Consider the following 21,808-nt stretch of genomic DNA (forward strand, 5'->3'; position numbering starts at 1 on the left):
ACAGACCAGTTTCTATTCTGTGAAGTGACTATGCCCTAAATTTCAAAGGCAAATAAATCTTCAGATTAAGAACACAAGCACTTAAATGGCTATTTAGAGAAAGATAAATCTGAAACCCTTTGTCTGCCTCATGTTGCTCATCTCTGAAACCCTTATAGACAAAGAGGTCCTTGAGTGGCTCTTGAGTCTGAAAAGAAGCCATCACTGAAATCCTTGATCAATACAGGTAAGAACCCTTACTATGGGCTAGAATTGAAAGAAAGAAATGAAAACTAGCAAGTAAGAGAAACTGTAAAGCAAGGCTGCAGACTGTCTCACACAAAAGGAAAGGTAATGTTTGTGTGTTTCAGGTGTTACCCATACAACCATTTGCTCTGTTTCCAAAGGGAAAGTGTCCAAAATCCATTACCTAGGGACAAAGATGGAGTTGTGAAGGAAGTTCTCAAAGACTTTCCGGTACTCTGCTTCCTCCTTCTCAGCTTGCTTTTCTGCCTCTGTCTTGGGACAAGCACAGCAAGGTCCTTTTTCTCCCCCACAGCCCTCTGGCTTGGTGGGTTCAGTAGCTTCTTCTGTGTCAATGGTCCCATCAGCGTATCTTCGAATTGGGACTTTATCTTAAAAGAGAAGGACAGAGCTTGATTCTTTCCTCTCCAGATCATGAAAACAGCAACAATCCATGTTTTAGCCATGTTTACTCATCAGTTCCTGCCAGTGAAGTGCCCTGGACTGGCAGAGTGCCAGGCATTTCAGCCCCCCAGGAGTGGCTCTCCTACCTTTGGAGCAGTAATTGTGCCTGTAGAGGTAACTGTCCTGAGGCTGCTGCTGCCAGCGCACGATGTAGTACGAGAGGTTGCCGTTGGGAAGGGAGGGGGGATTCCACTTCACAATCAGCTGGGATGAGGAGTTGGATGCTGAAATAACATCCAAGGGAATGGATGGCACTGGGGGAGGTAAAAAAGAAAGAAAGAAAAAGAAAGGTATTTAAACCTGGAGCATTCCACAGTGTATTTCCATGCAAAGCCTTTGAAGTGAATCCCAAACCATTTTTACACTGCAAGGAAAAACACCATCCTAGTTCAAATAAAAATTTCCTACTCATGCTCCACTAACAACAGTTACCAAGGGTTCAACCACAAACATGTATAGTCCCAAGCCAAATCTGTACTTAAAATTCACCTTTACCAACAGAACAAAGCCTGAAACTCTTAACTCCAAGGAAGCCTCATAGTTTACAACCAAAATAATGTCTGAAAAAATAGAGTTTTAGTTCAAATTTTAATGCTGCCTTCATATTCCCTGAAACTTTTAGCACTATGCACACCATCTGCACACAAATTCCATTTCTGTATTAAGAACAGAACCTGCACAATGCACACCAGTCACACCTGCAGCATCACCATCCTCTCACCCCAGAGCTCAGCAACTCACCGGCAGCATTGGTTCGTATATATATAATTTCACTTTTTGCTCCATGAATATGGTGGTTTTCCATCATTGTGAGGGTAACAGCCTTGACATAAATGGCATATTGAGTCCAAGGTTTCAATCCCTGCAGTAGAATTCCAGGATTGTTCTCTTTGTTTGGTGGCAGGTCAACATCAACCATGTTCCAGCTGTTGGAGCCACACGCATCCTGCCCATCGTACTCTGTCACGTTTTTGAATGGCCTGAAATATTCACAGAAAAAAGAAGCACAAATACTTATTTTCTCCTGAAAATTGTCACATATGGCTGAGAGTGCCTCACTTCAAAGCTACTCAATGGAACAAATAAAGATTACTTGGTTTTCCATAGCAGAATAAAACAGCCTAAACCCCTATTTCCAAGCAAAATTCAGACTTCAGCTTTCGCTGCAGGTCTTACCCTCATTCACTAGTAATAAGGCAACTTTCTCTAAGAAAACATTAAATTCACCTATTCTTTTATCCAAAACAGGCAGTGAAAGGCTTCAGACATACTTAGACTTGACATAAGTACAAACACCAGTCACAGGCAACTCAAAACAGTCACTGACAGTGGCTGAGCTTTTTACCATCAAGAACCCGAAGTTCTGTGCCTGGTCCTGACCTGTCCAACAGGCTTTGCTGCCCTTTCATTTCCATACAACACAAGCACACTTAGAGTCATACAGTTCTGCATTTCAGAAGTTGTAACACTGGTGCAAGGGCAAATAAACTCTTGTTATTAATAACTATAGGATTAACAGCACTGAGTCACAATAAAAAGTCTTAAGTGCTGCTGCACATTTGTAATGATTTGTCTTTCCATGTTTTGCAGCTTTGCTCTGTATGTCATTACCAGCCTTCTGAGCCCCCCTTTCACATGTCCAAACTGCTTGCAGAGTTATTTGTGTGCTCATTTGTAGTTTTTTATTATTTTAAATCTGAGACATTGCAAAGATGTGCAATGGCAGAGGCCCCTCCGAAGTAATTTGGATCTCCCCAGTGACTGACTCCCATCTTCAGTTTCAAGAGATACTAATCCAGGAAAAACCCAAAGATGGATAGTCTCAATAACCCGAACCCTGAGCAGACAAGTCATACAGGTGGACAGGGCAAACTCCTGTTCTATGACATCCTCCAGTCAGTTCTGTGACTAGGGAAGGAAAGTATCTCAGTAAACACAACAGCTTATGAAGAGCTCCAAATCAGACTCTTCAGAATAGCCAAGCTATCCATCCATCCTTCTCTTTCCCCCACCCCTCCCCTCAAATTTCATACTTCCTACTGGATTTGCAATCCATTTGTGGGCTTTATTCAGAACTATCCTCTCTTTAAAGGAGATTTGTGCTCCAGCAAGGGAAGACTTTGAACAGAGGCAGAACTTGAGGATGAAATACATAAACTGATGAGCTCTGCAGCAGCAGGAAGAGACCTGGCTCCTCTCTTGGCCTGCCCTGATTAGCCCCTGACGACATCTACTTACGCTTCTTTGTAGTACACCGTGAAGCTGATGAGGTCCCTGTAATCTGGAGGGCGGTATCGCTCCCACGTCAGTTTAATCCGATTCTTGAGTGTGGTGTTGGAAACAAAATGCAGAATTTTACTTTCACCTGCAAGACAAAAGGACAGGACATGACAGAGTTCATATCACGTGAATCTGTCAGATTTTGGTGTTTCTCAGGTGTCAGTTTTAGCTAATGAGCCTTTCCCGTAGCACCTTATGATAGCACAGGATCCCAACAGCCCTTGTGTCTGCAGAGCTTCCTGTATCATCCCACTACATTTGAATACTTAAGGGCAAGCAATGACCTTGGCAATCATTTTAGAATATGCTGGAACTACTTGTTGTTAATTTTTTTGAAGCAGGTTTTCTTCTAATGCATCATCAGAAAGCTCTTGAAAAGCACTTCAGACTCTCCCTGAGTAAGGAATGGAAGTGCTGTTTATCCACAGGACTGGTTTGTTGGGAGCACTAAATTCATCACCCACCCCCAAAGCACATGCAGAGCAGTAACCAGCTTCTGTGCTCTCCCTCTCCAGGACAACTTTTGACAACTACAATTTGTTTTTCTGCAGAGTGAACAACACGGAAAGGACAAAGGAGTCTCCATTCCTATTCATGGGAGGCTGGACCAAGAACTCCAAAACTCAGCTCATATACAGCACAACCATTTGATGGCAGCAGCTTCCAGCTCCTCTTCTGAGCAGGCCTGGATGGAAGCCCACAGCCTTGAAATGAATGGCTTCCCACTACCAACTCACTGAGCCTTCCAATCCAAAACAAAATAGCATTTAAAAACCTTAATTCTTGGATGAAGAAATCGTGTTCTGTCAACTGTGAGTCAGTTTCTAACGTTCCACAGAAGGCTCTGAAAATAACGGGGTTTTCACCCCCGTGTACACTGGCACTGATGGTGCTATCTTTGCAAAGGCAGTTTAGCTTTTGTTGATTCTTTTCCCCTTCTCAGAGTCAGAAGGCTTTCTGTACTGGTTTCTTAAAAAAGCAGGCAGTGGCTGGCACTGGCCTCCGTGGTAGTAAGGCCTGGCTGTGTGTCTGTAACTCCTCCAGGACTGCAAGGCTTGGCTCCATTCAATGTGCAAAGAATGGAGGGTGCTCACAACAAGGATCTGGGCCATCTGCGTGTACCCATCACGCCCAAAGAGACATTCAGCAGAGTACGTGTCCTAGTTTTGTAAACACCATCCACAACAAGGGGGCTTGACTTACACACAAGAACCATTTTAATTTACTCAGCTCCAAAAACACCACAGACCAGCCAAAGGAAAAACGCACCATCAGTTTTAAGAGTTAGGGGTGAAATCTGTAAGCATTCTGTTGCCTGAATTCCTAGGTCAGGGATTGTTTTTAAGCATACTGGTTACAACTGGAGACCTGACCTGCAGCCCACTGAAGTCAAAATAGGACTTTCCAATAACTGACCATGGCAGAATCAAAACCAAATGCAGAGACACTCAGGTTTAGGAATACTGCAGAACATTAAAACGTGTTCTCAATTGAAAAGTAAGAAATTTGAACATAAAACACAGAAAATCGAGTTCACAACAAGCATTCCTGGCAACAAGGTACAGTGTTTGGCAGAAGCTGAATGTGACAGGAACAGTTTGTTTCAGTGTCTGTGGAATTGTTCAGCAGCATCCTTAGTATCAAGAAAGAGCAGATATCTGAGAGAGGAAAATATTTTTAATGATGCACAATTATGAAGGAGACTGAGAAACTGCTCTTCATTAGATACACCAAACTGATGGATTTCATTTCTCATTTCTCAGGTGTGTTCCTGTTCTTACATGCTGCTGTCACAGAACAGGGAATTCGGGAAGCAGTCACTTTCTGGAGATGGATTTTACAGAAGAGGTAGGGACTATGTAACTCACATTGTTTTCTGTGAGTGCAAACACACCTTCACAGCTACAGTTTAAAACCTGAACAACCAGAATGTCTGAAAGGCTCTTAAAAGTTCAAAACTCTAAATACTGCAATGGTGTGCTGGGCTTTTCTTGTCACATCCTCCTGTGCAGTTTGCCTTGAGAATTTTTGTTTGTTTACTTACAAGAGGCTCTCTCTCCATTGTTCCTTGGATTTATATCTCCTTTGCTCTGTCGTCCCTTGGTTCCTGAAACTTCCTCCATGCGGTAAATCTCAGAAACACACAGTTTAGGATTAAAGGCAAAGTACATTTTCCCCTCACTGATCGTCAGGTTATGATGGTTCCAGTCCCAGAGCTGCTGAAGATTGTGGTTGTCAAGCACATAGAAGGAATAATTCCTAGGAGAAAGTTTTTGAAGGAAAAACATTAGTTTTAATTCATAGCCAATTCCAACAAAGAGTACCTTAATACAAGAAAACTTTAAAACACTGTTTCTTCTTACTTCTCCTTTGTTCAGCAAAGGGTTTTCTCTTCTCTTTTTCTCTCTTATGGAATAAGTTTTCTCTGAGTGCTCATGAGGCAGGGAAGTGACTCTCAGACAGGACTCTGAGGGTGACACCCCACCACATAACGCTCACTCCAACATGTGTTTTAATAATTGTAGAGGAGCTGCTACGAGGAATAAAAATTCACGTCCTCTGAACAACAGATCTCTACAGTGGGAGCAGGAACCTTAGAGACCTCGTGGAAGGAAAGCCTGCTGCAGTTCTGACAATAAAATATCACCATTAACACAGCTGTCTTGCTTGTGTTTACAAAAGCAACTCTAAGAGTTTGCATAGTGAGATTTCTTTGCCTCTCTTGGTTTACCTCTTGGCCCAATAAAGATTTCCTACATTGTGCCAAGTACAGTTGCACCTGTACATCAACACCTGACAGCAAACAGTTGTACTGACTGCAAAGAACCCACATTTCAAAGTACAGAACTAAACACAGGCAGCTGTGCTGAGCCCACTCCCTTAACACAACCAAAGAATGACAGGTACATCCTTTATTTCCACAGACACTAAACACAAAGTTGGGTGTGTAAATCCTATTACATATTAGGAAGAAATTCCTGGTACTATTTAATTGTGCTGAATTGGAAAAAAACCCAGAGGTGCACCAAAAGCAGGGTTATGGGCTCTACATAAGCAGCAAGACAACACCTGCAAGGACACTGACACTTTGGGATAGCAGGGGCAGGAATGCACCAGTGGGAAGTGAGTTAATGGTTTGTGTAGCTGGTGAACAGAAACCAAACCAACCCACCATGGCAGCATTTACTACATTTCTGTGGCAAGTTCCCCCCACATTAACTACAGCAACACAAACCCCACTATTAACACCAGGAAGCCTGTGTTGCACTGGTAACCCCACAGCAGTGGAGTTACACTGGTTTAAACCTGGGGTGGCCACTTGATGCAGGGAAAGAAAGAGCAAGGCAGTTTGCTGAAGGACCATCCCCACACCTCAGCATCACACGTTCTGTGGCCATAAAAACTTTTGCCTTGACAATCTTTTATCACCACAGGAAAGCAGGAATTACGTACAGCAAAAAGGATCACATCTTGAGTAATTATAGAAGCAATACAATCCACAGCAAACATTTGCAGGGATCAGCCTTACTCTTCCTGACCAGCCTTTCACGTGCTTGGTAGATAATTCACTTAATGTTAACATCTCAAGGAGTTGCAAACAACTGCAACTTGCAATCTGTTTCCTCCTGGTTGGGTCACTTTCAGTTTCACTCCCTGGTCAGCAGAGCTCAGGTTCCTTTCAGCTGATACTCTCCAAAAGACTCTGCTATAAGCCAAAGAACTGAAAGGAAATCCAATTGCTTCTGAAGATGTTCTTTTCTCAAATAGAGCAAAAGGAACAAACAAAACCACTTTATCAATGTAAAGAACATCCCTAGAAAAACCTTAAGTGAAAAGTAACAGCAAAGTTACCATAAAATACCTGCAGTGTACTCAATTTAATATGCTGATTTGGACAGCAACAGAAAGGAGCGACCATGCAGAGGTGAGGAAATGCTCCATGTCAGAGGAAGATTCCATAAGTGACATGTGAATGTTTTCTAGGAGAAGTTTTCTATTCAAGTGAAAGTGCACCCACAAATATCTGAGCACTTACCCATCCACCTGCTCCTCTCCCAGAATATAGCGCAGGTTCTTCAGGAAGGACAAGGAGACCAAAGCATGGGAATGGCGGATCTTCACATACCCTGTCACAGTCTCAATCAGACCCATAAAATTCTCCAGTTCTGAGGCAATGTTATCTACAGCAAGAAGAAGGTAATTCTGTTATTACAGGATCCACAGCTCTGATTGATACTCTCCTTAATGCATTATTGGCTCAGGAAAAGAAAATATTTTCTATTTGTTGCTCTGGAAAATGAGACACACTGGTCTTCCTCTCCCAGGACTTGTGCAGTCAGATGGCTGAAGGGCAAAATAAAGCCACAGAGTAACAGTGGGAAACCAGTCCTGCTTTTCCACACCGGAATACCTGCTTTTTCCATGGGCACTGCACTCTGAAGCCAGCACCAAATGGTGAGCCAGCACTCTGGCAGGGATGAAAAGACCCTTGTTGAATGTACACATCCATGAGACTGGAACTGCTCTTTGGGTATGGAGCAAAGCTTGAGCAGAAAGCTCCAGTGGGAAAAAGAGAATGAAGAGGTGGGGGGATGTTACTGGTTGAGCTTGGGGGCACAGGACATTGCTCTCTGTGACCTAAGAAGCTCTGGCTACAAAACTGGGAACTCTTGAGGAAACAGCAAAGCTAAAACCACAGGGATGTGCTCATGCCATGGAGCATGTCCCACACAACTCACTAAAGGGGATTTTCTATTACAGATTATTAAAATGACCACAGAGAAAGCTCCACTCTAGTACTTCAGTACCTGTGAACTGTCCCTGCCCAGGTCTGCAACACCCCACCCTTCACAAGCTTGGGCTTTGCTGTCCTTCCCTCCAGCAATCCCTGTCCATGCCCACTGCCTGGTGTCATTGTCCTGCCACGTTACTCTGCAGTTTCAAGGGGAATTCCTTAAGGATTCAGGATGGGAGAAGCTGCTCAGGGGTATTTGCTGCCATAACACACCAAAATCCTACCATGGCTGGGAAGCCCAGCTACCAAATACCAATGATCAAATAAGCAGATGCTATTAAGCACTCTAAGATAATGCTTAAATAAAATAAAAACCCCCACACCTGCCACAGGTAACTGGAACATCTCCCATAAGGGAAGACTGTACTTGTAGCAGTGGGACCATGAGTAAAATAATCCAGATGCTGCTGTTACTAAACCCTGAAGTTTTCATTCAGCAGGAGGCAGGGAATCAAATGGACCTCAATATTTCAACCTTATTCATGAAACCAAAAGGGACCTTCCATAGGGAGATGCATGTCCAATAAAAACTAACAGTGATTTTTACTCTGCTTTTAAGAGCTCATCAACTGTCAACACCTCCCTAGCTGATGAATCACTGCTGTGACAAATTTAATCCAGAGCTTGTTCAAGACATGTGACAAGGGTGGCCAGCTCACTAATGCTGACCATCCAGCAACACAGTGTTGGGCTTCATATAAGCTCCCAGCACTCTGGATTCCATGTTTTAGCAAAACACCACATCTTACCTTAAAAAGTGGGGATATGCAGTCTTATAGTGCCACATGACAAGTTACTTACCTACCCACGTGCAAGGATTTTCAACTTTTCCAGCTTCCTGGGCTTTTATTATTCTACTGGGGCTACTGCTCCTCTAACTGCCTAATCCTGGCCCCTTTCCTGCCAAAAAACCCTAACAAAAATACCAGCTTTCCCTGGGACTGAACATCTATTGCAGGGGTGCTGGAGTGGGCCAAATCAAACAGGAGCTGTGCTCTGGGGCTGGAGAGCAAACAGCCTGCTGAGTTTTTAATGCTCTTATCATTAGGCAGACAAGGAAAGGAACACTGTGAGAAGCCCTTTATCAGAGGCTGGAAGGAGAGGCCATCACTCACTGCCGCGGCGGATGTTGATCAGCAGGTTCCCCTTGAGGATGGTGCAGCCCTGCAGCATCTGCGCCGACGTCACCGAGTCAATGGTCTTCGTCTTCCCATCCTCACAGATCTTGGGGCAAGGTCCTTCACAAGGGCTGCAGAACATGCTGCTGGGAGGGAAAGGGACATGCAAAATAAGCACCGGAACGCAACTCCGAGGCCACAAACTGCTTGGGTTGAGTTTTGGAAGAGATTTCCCTCCAAAGCCTGGACAAATCCCCCAGGCTGGAAGGAAAGCTGCCACACCTGTACAGCACACACTTCCCTGCTTGATCCCAGAGAGGCTGAAGCACTGAACCTCTGGCTTGTAGGGAATGAATGCACCCATTTCCACTGTCTGTCAGCTTCTGGAAGGCTCTGTGGTCCTTCCAAAGGCAAAAGCACCTCAGTTAAACCCCAGTGCCCTTGCATTTGTGCATCTACGGTGATTAATTACCCCAGAACCCCCTCCGTCCTCGTTTACGCAGGCAGCCTCAGAGTGCAATGAGTTTCCGTGCTAATCCAGGCCCAACTTCCCAAAATAGGCCTCGCCAAGAACAGGAGATGGGAAAATACTGTTCACATTCTTATAAAGTTGTCTGTCTCCATGCTCTTAAACCAATATTTCAAGCTCAGCACTAGGGAATTCCATGCTCCTGGCTGTTTTAACTCAGAAAGACAACTGTGGGGACACAGGAGGGACGTGGAGAAAGTGAGCAGTCAATTACTCACCACTTCTTACAGCTTAAGAGGCATTAAAGTAGCAAGTTTAAGCAAACAAGAAGGTTGTGTCTTGATGCAAGGAAAATTAATTGACAACAAGAATTAGGAGAGGCAGGTCAGAAGTCTAAGCAGGTTCAAAATGGGTGACACAGATGGAAAGAGAACAGGTCACCACTGACTATAAAACATTAAGACAGCCCAAACTCAGAGAAACCAGATTGCCAGAAGCTGGGAGGGAACACTGGGGCACAGGCTCACTTCTGTTCTTACACTTACAGGCACTCAGAAGCAATTTTTAGGGGCCAGATTCAAGAAACAAGAACTCAGGTCAGCCCAAGCCTTTGGCTACAGCAGCTTTTTACTTCCTGTATATTCATCTCAAAATTGTAAACTTCATGTGTGCACAAAACAGGCCCTCTGACCACTCCTGGTAAATGTCTTTCCTGATACAAGGTAATTTTAATTTTTTCAACCTATTCTAGCACTTTCCTTGGTATTTCATGATTACTTGTGCTGCATTATCACTTTAGAGAGAAAATGCAGGAATGAAAAGACCAAACCCAGCTTCAAAGACAAGGGCTTCTGCTGACAACACTGATGGACAGGGACTTAATATTTATTCTTTTAGAAGGGAACTGAACCCACATTCTTCTGAGGCTTGAAGAAACATGCAAATTGAAACAGGATTCCATGCATAAACCTTAACAGAAAAAAGCTCCTTTCCTCAGTAGTAAGCTCCTGTTTCAAACTCCTGCACTGTAACATGCCACAAACCACTGAAAGCTGCAGACACAAGAGAGAGACTTCAACCAAACGTACAAAGGACACTTTGGCAACGCTTTCCATTTGCAGCTATTTGTTAACAGCTCCTCTGGGAGACAGCACATTGACCAGCCTTGAGTTACAGCTCTTTCAAGCCCTACAGGGAGCACAGCACCAGGGTAAGGTGGGATGGCTGTGCACAGCCTCTGACACCATGAGCTCCTGGACATGGGAAAAGCAGCATTTCTCAGGCGAGCACCTGGATTTGGGCAAAGACAGCGTTAAGTTGCCTGTATCCAAATGTCAACTGGAGCCTGCCTCAAAGGGATGAGTGACACACAACTGGTGCAGGCATCATCACAATCACCCTTCCAGAAAACCCAACAGCCTACAAGGACCTCTTCTGAGTGCAGTACTGAGCACTGTGAGCTTCAGCACACTGACTGTGCTTCCCTCAAAGGCCATGACTTCCAAGGGTCAGCAGGCAATGAAGGCTGCTTGCTTACCACTGGCAAATTATCAAAAATCACAACCACACATCACTCCTGCTGCTGGAATTAAATAAGAGCAGATGAGTGATGCTTTTGTAAGAAATTATTCTGTGTAATATTTCGGCTGCTGCATTATCTTTGTCAACATCTATATGATTACTCCCTCCTAAAACACCTTTGTTATCTGGGAAAAAAGGGAAATAAAATTAAATATGAATATACATGCCTGAAATGCAGGCACACACAAAGAATATGCAAAGCAAGGTAACTCCACCAGTTTGTTGTGTGTGATAATGGTCATCACTCAGCTCCACCCTTGTGGTCCTGGGCTTCAAGGAGAGAGTAACCAATAGAAGGGAAGACCTGGTTCTGTTCTGCACTGCACTGACCTCCTGAGGAACCAGAGGCCACTGACAGGAGCACACACCACCAGAGCCTTCAGCGCTAAGTTCACCTAAGCCAGGCTCCACCAGGAAGCCAAATCCCCACTGCCAGTCCCCACTTCTCCCCCAAGCCCCTTGCACCCCAAGCTGGCACAGGGTTGGGAGCAGAGAACCCATGCAGGACCCCCAGCAGGATTCCCCCAGGCTGTGTTACCTCTGGCTGCCGTTGCGGATGAACCCTGAGGGACACTCGGCCATGCACTCGTCGTTGTGGATCACGAACTTCTCGTACTCGCTGGCGTCCGTGGCGGGCACCTTGGAGCAGAACTCCCTGGTGACGCAGCGCCAGCCCTCGAACTTGTAGGTGTTGGGGGGGCAGGTGGGCAGGCAGACGCCCTCATAGTAGTAGTTGCGGCAGGCGACGCACGCCGTGTTGTTGTCCGGGGCGGTGCAGCTGCCCAGGCACTCGGGGTGGCAGCACTCGTTCTGGTCGGTGCAGGCTCGCTTCCCGCAGGAGCTGGGGCACACTGAGGGCACAAAGCAAGGGGTCAGCACCACAAAATCACAGAATTGATTGGATTGGAAAAGACTTCCAAGATCATCAAGTCCAACCCTTGGTCCAGCTCCAGTCCCTTTACCAGATCATGGCACTCAGTGACACGGCCAAGCTCAGTTTAAAAACCTCCAGGGATGGGGAATCCACCTCCTCTCTGGGCAGCCCATTCCAACACCTGATTACTCTCTCTGGAAAGAATTGTTTTCTGATCTCCAACTTCCATTTCCCCTGACAGAGCTTAAGCCCATGCCCCCTTGTCCTATTGCTGAGTGCAGCAACAAAGCACAAACCTGCACAGCTCCACCACAACTGGATTCCCCCAGCTCTGGAGTGTCGCTGGAAAAAACCCCAACCAACCAACGTAAAAACCACTCTTGTAAAAAGTCCTAGTTTGCTCAGTTTTGGTTGCCTGGAAATATCTTTTTCTCAGATCAAATTTATGATGTGAACCAAATAAGTAATAAAGAAAACTGTTGAAAGCAAGATCAACATAAGGATAATGGAAACAGGCAGCACTGGAACCTATTCCACAGCCCTAGGATTATGGATAATTTTTTTTCTCTGGCATGCTGACTTATTGTCTTTCTAAGCATTTCTTGTCTTTCCTATTTGTACTTCAAATTGGTCTTCAACTGGCAAGAAAACAAGCTTCCTTCAAACAGCTTAATTATCCTTGCAGAAGGAAGCCCTGCTCTACTGCAGCACACATGGTTGGGCTGACCCCAGAGTAGCATCCCAATGTTGCTTATGTGTGCAAAATGCGGTTTAATAAAGGATCAAATCATCATCCACATCAAATACCGAGGAATTATGGAGCTACTGTTTTCCCCTGAAGAGTGCAACAGAATTCTGCCTTATCCTCAAATACTGGGTTCAGAGAAGAAAATATGAAAGGGAGAAAAAAAAATGGGGTGCAAATTTATGGAGACATTTCGTTTTATGTGAAAGCATTTCAGCTTGGAAGACACAAACAAAGAGCAGAATCCTCAGCAGCCAAGCTCACCAGTGTTAGATCAAAAGAAGTGGCAGCATCGTATTTATGTAACAACAGCATTTTGATTACAGCACTGTATGGCCTTTTAGCCACACGAGCCATGAGCCAGAGGCTCTGGAAACACACAGACTAGAAATCTGGTTTGCATTTAGTAGTTGTTTGCCACTTTCTAACTCAGCTAAAACACTGCACCAGCAACAACAGCAGAAAGAACTGAGTTTCAGTAATTCCCCCCACAAAAAAACCAACCAACCAACAAACAGCCAACCAAAAAACCCCCAACCAACCAAAAAACAGCCAACGAAAAAAACCCCAAACAAACAAAAAAATTCAACCCCATGCTCACAGCTCTGCACCAGGATCCTGACATTTTACATCAAATTTTGATCATAAGAATCCCTTTTCTGACAGCTTTAAGGTAGTGCCCACCTTGCAAAGGACTTGCCAAAATGCCATCAGAGAATTTTATATTTCCTATCAAAATGATTCTGTATTGATCCTGATTGACTTCAATCACCTTTTTTTTTTAATGGATGGAGAAGGGAGACTCAGAACAAGGAGGTGGGAGCACAAAGACAGCCAAGACCTGCCCAGGTAGCACAAGTACCATCTGCAGGCCAAATTAAGGCCATTTTTGCAGAGCCAGTTACCTGTGAGACTGCAGAGAGCAGGAATGCAATCGCTGCTAAATAATGCATTGTGTAAAGATGCTGGATTTTTTTTTCCCTCTTGAAAGGGGAAAAATACCCATACACCCCAAAGCCTTACACCAAAATAAAACATGCATACAGGTGGGTATCCTTTTTTCTTACTGCAGTCTGCACCAGTATAAAACAGCCTGCCCAGATGTCACCTCGGGAAGGCATCACAAACTGCCTCTCACCCCAAGGTACACAGGACTTGCATCTGCCACTACTAAGGGATTAAAAAAAAAAATAGTATGTCTTGCTAGCAGATGGACTGCTGTGCTGAGTGGGTGCCAGAACTCAGATTTCATGTGGTAGCTACATTTCCAGTTCAAAGCCCTACTAAAAAGGAAAATAACACACACCCCCCACCCTGCCTCCACAAAGTTCATTATTGGTGTATTGATTAACTCCACGATTTTCTCTTTTCATCTGGACAATCTGCAGAAAAACAAATACTACTACATTAAGTGTTGAGACAAACATAGCACAGAAAGACTGAGTTTATTTCATTCTTGGGAAAGACTCCTGTATTCCCTTAATGCCTCTGCCATTCATGAGCAGTCTGCTATAAAAATAGGATTCCCTGCAGCTCCTGGTAAATCTGCTGACTCTCGTCTACAGAAATATAAATTGGAGCACAGAAGGATACACAAGTTCACACGAAAAAGGCAATCAGTGAAACAGGTTTTCAAAACTATAGTAATATTTTAATCACAACCATTTTAGCATGAACTCTTTAAAACTTTTTAAAGATTATTTTCTAAAAGCTCAGCAAGCTTGCTTTTCCCTCAGACCTATTTTCTGCTTGTTCTTGCTAACGTTGGCAGAGTTTTCAGCCTGGAGACAATATGAGTATCCTGTTTCTTTGAAGAGGCAGAACAAGAACTTCTGTGTGTGTGTGTAGGACACATTATCAACAATAAAAAGCCTTATCTGCCTTCCACGCTGGTTCCCTCAGATACCCCTGTCCTGAAAACCTCACTAAACAACCCTGGCTGACCTCACAGTCCAGGCCCATCTGTCCTCCACCCACCCTCCCAAACTGGGCTGCTACATTTGTACTAAAACATGCAAAATGCTTTGGCCAAAAAAAAAAAAATCACCCTGAAATACACTGGATAACTTGTTGACTTCAGTCTGCAAGAACATTGGAGACCAAACAGAAGCAAACAGTGCTGGCACGTGGGGCCAGGATTTATCAGCCAGGTACAGCAGTGCCTTGGACCATGAAGGCTGAGGACTGCACACAAAAAACCCCAAACAAATCCTTGCTGACAAGCCCAAGGGCAAAAAATACTTAATTGTCATCACATGGAGATACCAAAATAATGGAAAATATCAGAAACCTTGGAGGGCAGCCACGGGAGAAGGAAGTCAAAGCAAGACCTGGAGAAGGGCAGACCTTTTAGCACTTCAACAGAGAGATGATGAGGCCTGACCAGACCAGTGTCCATTTACATTTAGGGAGTGAAAGTACTTGGATCATCAGATCTCCAGAGAAGGACAGTACAAGGGTTCCAGCAGCCACAAATCAAGTTTACTAGAGCAAAACCAACCACAGTACTTTCTTTGACCATCCATGCTTCACCTTCTCTCTGATTTCTGCAACTGAATTTTCCTTGTCAACAAAATCAAGATTTTCCAAGTACTATGAAGATCCTTACAAATCACTTGCAAAAAAGGAAAAGTATTTTATTCCACAATGCCCATTTACTTGGCAAATCAGATTCAGACTTGACATACAGAAAGGAGACACTTCAAACCTAAATGCAAAGATCCAAGAAAGAAGAGGAGCCCCAAGAGAACCTGACTCAGAGACTCGTTATTCTCAATTAAAACCCCCATGATGCTTAAAAAGAAAGAAAAAAAAAGGCAAGAAACAATTGTGTGTATTTACAACCTTTCCTTTCTGGCCAGGCTCAGGCTAAGCAGGAAGCAGTGAGTTTGTCTGACACCTGATCCCTCCCTGCTCTGGGAGGCAGAGCGAGCCACACACAGCCCGCGCTGACATCACCTATCGCAGGGTCTGGGCACACAAAAGGGCTCTTATCGTGGCCAAGACGCCGTGACTTCAGCAGAGCTGAAACAGAAAAATCAGGTGAATAAACAATCAGTCACAGGCAGTGAAAATGCAGCCAGAGGAGGAAGACTCCTGGCAAGCAGAGGCGCCGGCCCGGCCAAGGATGGCACCGCGCCAGTCACATGCGGGCGAGCAAAAGGTTGCCAAGTGTGGGATAAATATTTTTTAAGGATTCTTTCTCTCCTTGTAAAATGGCATTTGATCCTTCTTTAAAAAAAACATCCTGTGTCTGATTTTTCAGAGCATCCTTCATGCAAAATAATGTTTCAGAAAAGAAAGAGGGGAAAAAAAGTACCTAATTCCGAGCAGAAACCAGAGGAGGAGGGGAGTGTTTTCTCCTTGTCAACTACTAAAAAAAGTTTGCTGTCTAAATTTATCTGCAAAGACAGAAAAATATGGTCACTTTTGGAATGTCAATCCTTCTACATGACAAAGTTTTTAAAATATTGCATTTTAATGGGCTATGCTTTGGTTCAGCCTTTCAAACAGCTGACTTCAAATGCAGCCTATACAAGACCCGATTTCTTTTGCCCAGTATATTGGGAGAATAGAGAGACTGGAGAGACATTACTCAGAAAATCCAGTTCCAGTGATTCATGATCAGGGCTGGAATCAAGTAACTACAGAATAAAGGCTGCAATAAGGAAATATACATATTAAATACGTGCAGTAACATGTTCTGATCACAGAAATATGGGTAACAGTCATCTGCAAGGAACTGAAGAGGCCACTCAGAGCAGTTGTATAAATCTTTATACCACTACAGAAACAGGTATTAGCAGCAGATCAACAATAGTGTATTGTTTGTCTTCTGTTTCCTCCCAGTGCTCTCTAAAATTGTTTCTCTCACATTCAGTGAAAACACTGCCATGTCAAACTGCTTTCTGGCAGCTATGGCATAAAGTCTGGCAGCTTTTGACATTAACTGCTGGATCTCAAAGATTCAGTTCAACCCAGCACTGACAGGACCTGAAAGGGATCACCTCCTCCTTCTTTAAACCTCAGTCTGTACAGTCACAGCCACCAGTAAAACACTTGGGCAGGTCTACACAAGCTCACACCAGGAGGGCATTAATTCTATGGCCCTCAAGATATATCCCTGACTCAAGATCATTCCACCAGTCACATGTTTCCATGTTTACATCCTAGTCACTATCAGCCCATATTGATCTCAGACATCTTTCCCAGGATCCTGAAATTGCCAAGTTGTTCTGTGAATTATCTTCTACCTAATTTTCTTCCTACTACACAGACCCAGTAGAAGTTTCACTATGCCTGGTTGGCTTCCACACACACCTTTTTGGTCTCTCGCTTCTTGGTATTTCCATCTGTCACAAAATTAGGTGTGATGAAGCATCAGAACCTCAAAACAACCTCAAAGGATTTGCCCAACCTGCCATCAGGCCACTAAGTGTCCAATTTTCAATCATATAATGATTGATAAAGGAATCCACTCTTGCATCCCCCTCCTCAGGACTTTATGGGTGAAAAAACAACACACAGAAATGCCTGTACAGCTGGTTGTGCAGCAGTTGGAGCCAAGTGCTCAGATGGAAGCACCTATGGATGATTCCACAGCAAAGAAGTGGAAGAAAGTAGCAGGAGACAGGTCAGGAAAGTCCATCACCACTCAGCACCTGGAGACTGATTCCACCAAAGGCAATAAGGGCTATGAGAGAGAGGAAACGTTCATCGTTCAGTGATCATATTTTAGTTGGATATACTGAAGTTTGATGACCCCACACACTCCTCTTTTGGCCACCTCCCATTCATTCCTTCCCTTAGAAGTTACACCAAAACAGCTTCCAGCCTTCTCAGCTGTGATACATAACAACATGTGTGCTAAGTCAGTTTATTTAGAGTGAGTGAAGGCTTCAGGGACACCCTGGCACTGTAAAACCTCCCGTCCCTTCAGGTTTCTGCAAGTGAAGCAACCAACCCTGCTAAAGCTCAAGCAGCCTCAGAGCGACTCCCACCACACTGAAATCAGAGCAGATGGAGACCTGGGGGAAGAAAACAACCACCTTTACCCCCAGTCACCAGGAACACACGGGCAGCACAGGTAGAGCGTTTGCTCCGAGTGCATAACACTGGGCCAGGAAGGTGCAGACAAACAGGAGTTATTTACAAACCCAGGCAACATGAATCGCATTCTCTTTCAAAACAGTTTATGCTGCCCAGCACAGCCCAGACTGGCATCATTGCAGCTGGCACTCGAGACAGGGAGGGAAAAAACAAGTCCATTTTGTCCCTTCCACGCCAGCATGAATTCAGTGCATAAACAAACCCCACGGAGGCAGAGACACAACCAGCTCTGGGCGTTCAGGCCAGTTCCACTCGGCCTTCAGCACTGCGTAAACAAACTGGCTGGGAATGTTTTACCATCAGTACCACTCTGTTCCAGAAACATTTCCTCTATGAAAAGGGAAATTTCCCACTGGAAGATGCAAATCAGAACAGCAGCACTGACGAGGTGAGGGCAGGAAGATGATGGTCCCCCCGTGGTGGTGGAAGCTGCACCCCCTCCTCTGCCAACCCCTCGTCACAAACTTGCCCACATTCCTAAAGGGGCAGCTGAAGTTCCTGAACTCTGCAGCAACAGATAAGGAAAGCAAAGAGCTGCTGAAGAACAGCTCCAAGGCAAATCATTTCTCTTTTTGCTGCAGATTACGAGCAATATATTGGGGTTTTGCTTGTTGTTGCTTAAAGCTAGATTTAATCTGCCTGTCTTCCAAGTGCTGCAAGTGTAAGGCAATAAGCTTTACAGGATTTAATTAATATACTGCAAGCAAGGAGTGCTGGTCAGCCATCTCCTGGTAAAAACCCAGCAGGGAAGAATACTCTTCACATTCCAGATTGATACTAAAGGAGGAAGACAGTTTGGTAACATTATCACACTGGCCCAAATGATGGGAGTTTTCTCAACGCCAAAGGATCAGGGCAGTTTAATCCAGGGCAAACAGGAGTCACTGGTTCAAAGGGGTTCAGCTCCTGCTTCCTTTCAAGAATGCCCTTTGCATTTATGCCTTATGCCCATTCACAGTTTAACCATTTCTGTCTAAACAATCAAACACAACGCTCATCTTGGAGGCAGAAATCAACACTGCTCCAGCCAAAGGGTAATTACACTAAAACTAAAAGGAAAAAACCTTCAGGAAAACTGTTTACAACACACACAATAGTAGAGCAAACCTGGACAGTTTGTGCTCATTCCAACTAGGATACAACAAATAACAAAGCAACTGAGATTGAAGCATCAAAGAAGATGAAAATTCAAGGAATTTCAGCCAGAAAGAGAATGAACATTCACATTGTTTAGCTAGAGAGCAAGACTTCTCAAGCTGTTCACCTGCTATGAGACAGGCCATTAAAACCAGGATTAAGATTTAGGTATTTCAGAACCCAAGAAAGAAGCAGAATGATAATGGAAGGGCAGAAAAAGGTGCAGGAATACTGATGGTTTGAGAAGTTAGAGACACCTGGTGCATTTTTTTTTAAATTACAAACTACTCAATCTGGAAGTACAACATCACTTACAGTATTTGCACATTGCAAGTGAAGGGACCCTGTTAAAGATGACGACGCTCCAAACAATATTAAGGCAATTATGCTGAAATGATCAAATGAAGTGTTTCCTTCAGGACTTCCAGAAATGCAAGAGTGTAAGCAAATCTGACAGCAACTGAAGGTTGTGCTCTTGAGATCTACTACAAGCAAAGGGTGAGCTCTTTCCTTGGTTTTAGTAATTATGGAGTGATTTTTTTCGTTCTAAATCTTCCGCTATTATAAACACAGAGGGAATGCAGAAAGTGCCAGAGTTTGTAAGACCTAAAAGCAGACAGAATATTATGCATTAATCCATTTCTTAATGCATTTTAACAAATTTACGGGCAACATGGGCAGCAGGAAGGATACAACTGACTTGAAAGCTGCATTAAAATTAGTTTATTGTCATACACCACAACTGTGGATGGAAGTGCTTCAGAGGGAAAAGGGAAAATGTTATCTTTTCAGACTTCATGCAAATTGCCTTCATAGTCTGTAAATCACCCTGGACTATCTGGACATGAACTTTTAACTCCATCCTACATGGTCTGATATCCAAAGAACAGAACTGCTGCAACAGCTGCTTGTTTGCTTGTGGGTTCCTGAACAGCTCTGAGTGTGGGTAGGAAAGCCTGAGCTGGGCTGCAGAGCCTCCTTTGGGAAGTGCAAGGATGCTCCCAATCCAGGGGGGCACTGGACATTACTACAACCCCAAACGGTGCCCCAGACAAATCTCTGCCAGCTCAGAAACTCTGAATCCCTGGATAGCTCAAGCCAAGCAAAGGACTCAAACACCTGTGTCAGAGGACACTGGGAAAAGTGGCTTGTGTCAGTGGGAACAGCACGTGGGTGTGCTCAGGGTCTTCCTCCACCCTCAGGGAAGGATGACAGTGTCCAGTCTGGACTTACTCCACTGTCTTTGAAAACCTTCATTCTGAGACTGAACTATTTCAGTTCTTTCAACAGGTTGATAGATAAAATAACCTGTTTGACTGTGTCATCCCCCAGAATCTGCAGACACACAGAACACACTCACAGCACTGCCAGCCATGTCACACACAGTCAATACCTGGCTGCTGGAGCTGTCTCTGCTCACACACTCGCACAGGCTTTTGAGGAATTCCTGTTAGTACGACTGGGAAAAAATAATAATGACATTGCTTCGGACTTTCTAAATCCTATCCTGTAGTAAGGATTTGTGATCAGATTAGGGAGTCCCAGAGTTTTATTTATTTATTTGTGGGAAGGACGGCCAAGGTGAGCCGTATCCGTGGATCTGACAGGGGCTCCAAGCTGAGCAAAGCCAGCTCAGAGACACTGCTTGGCTGCTCTCGAGCTGGAGACGGCACCAGACAGCACTTATCAAAGAAAAAGAGGGGATCCATGGGTTTGATATTGGCACAAAGTGGGAAGCACGCAGCTTCCCACTCTGTTTCTGCTCCAGTTTGGCACGTTTTGAGCTATGCTTTTCTCCTCCGGTACCTTTTTTTGTCATCCCAAGTCACATTCACATGAACACATAAATACGCAGATCCTTACGCTCTGTGTATAGCAGATACTTACATGGATGGTCTCAAAAAAGAATATTCTTTTCACACACTAAAAAAAATTATACAGAGTTATTTTAAATTCAGAACTGTTTGTATATTCCTTATAAGTTTATAAAACTCTCACTGTCCTCCCATGACTAACGAAACTGGAATTGAGAGAGTATTCTATATTTATAGCCCGTCTGGTTGCTCATGCCTATGGCCCTATTTCCACCCTGCGTTACTGTACACAGAGCTATGTGAGGTATTGTGGGTTCCCAAACTTCACCCATTTCCTAACAAGGCAGGCCTGTGTCCCAGAGGAACAAGCTGGGGGCTGTTTCCTTCCAGCACTGGCCCATCGGAGGGAGAGGCCTTGAGCGCTGTGGTTTTGGCAGCTCCTCTCCAGGCTGGTATTGGAGGCTCTGTATGTGTGTGTGTGTGTGTGTGTGTGTGCAGTTCCTCTCCAGGCTGGTATTGGACGCCCTGTGTGTGTGTGTGTGCAGCTCCTCTCCAGGCTGGTATTGGAGGCTCTGTATGTGTGTGTGTGTGTGTGTGCAGTTCCTCTCCAGACTGGTATTGGACGCCCTGTGTGTGTGCAGCTCCTCTCCAGGCTGGTATTGGAGGCTCTGTATGTGTGTGTGTGTGTGTGTGTGTGCAGTTCCTCTCCAGGCTGGTATTGGACGCCCTGTGTGTGTGCAGCTCCTCTCCAGGCTGGTATTGGAGGCTCTGTGTGTGCAGTTCCTCTCCAGGCTGGTATTGGAGGCCCTGTGTGTGTGTGTGTGTGCAGTTCCTCTCCAGGCTGGTATTGGAGGCCCTGTGTGTGTGTGTGTGTGCAGTTCCTCTCCAGGCTGGTATTGGACGCCCTGTGTGTGTGCAGCTCCACTCCAGGCTGGTATTGGAGGCTCTGTGTGTGTGCAGCTCCACTCCAGGCTGGTATTGGAGGCTCTGTGTGTGTGCAGCTCCACTCCAGGCTGGTATTGGAGGCTCTGTGTGTGTGCAGCTCCACTCCAGGCTGGTATTGGAGGCTCTGTGTGTGCAGCTCCACTCCAGGCTGGTATTGGAGGCTCTGTGTGTGCAGCTCCTCTCCAGGCTGGTACTGGAGGCTCTGTGTGTGCAGCTCCACTCCAGGCTGGTATTGGAGGCTCTGTGTGTGCAGC

General features: G+C 44.8%; 1 protein-coding gene across 4 annotated transcripts in view; it reads right to left on the bottom strand.

The window, feature by feature from the left end:
- Window positions 1–21,808, bottom strand: part of IGF1R (insulin like growth factor 1 receptor) — a 173,350-nt gene that overhangs the window by 31,748 nt on the left and 119,794 nt on the right. For 2 of the 4 annotated variants that reach the window (XM_071568891.1, XM_071568889.1), the window contains exons 3-10: window positions 11,469–11,781; window positions 8,878–9,023; window positions 7,004–7,148; window positions 5,012–5,226; window positions 2,926–3,052; window positions 1,429–1,667; window positions 774–941; window positions 410–614 (exon numbers count right to left, since the gene is read on the bottom strand). In XM_071568891.1, the coding sequence (XP_071424992.1) occupies window positions 410–614; window positions 774–941; window positions 1,429–1,667; window positions 2,926–3,052; window positions 5,012–5,226; window positions 7,004–7,148; window positions 8,878–9,023; window positions 11,469–11,781 (1,558 nt within the window). Of the gene's footprint in view, window positions 1–409; window positions 615–773; window positions 942–1,428; window positions 1,668–2,925; window positions 3,053–5,011; window positions 5,227–7,003; window positions 7,149–8,877; window positions 9,027–11,468; window positions 11,782–21,808 lie in introns of all 4 variants that reach the window. The other 2 variants (XM_071568890.1, XM_071568888.1) reach the window with 1 other exon arrangement.

The sequence above is a fragment of the Pithys albifrons genome, chromosome 13 (assembly GCF_047495875.1).
Source record: "Pithys albifrons albifrons isolate INPA30051 chromosome 13, PitAlb_v1, whole genome shotgun sequence".
Taxonomy (NCBI): Eukaryota; Metazoa; Chordata; class Aves; order Passeriformes; family Thamnophilidae; genus Pithys; species Pithys albifrons.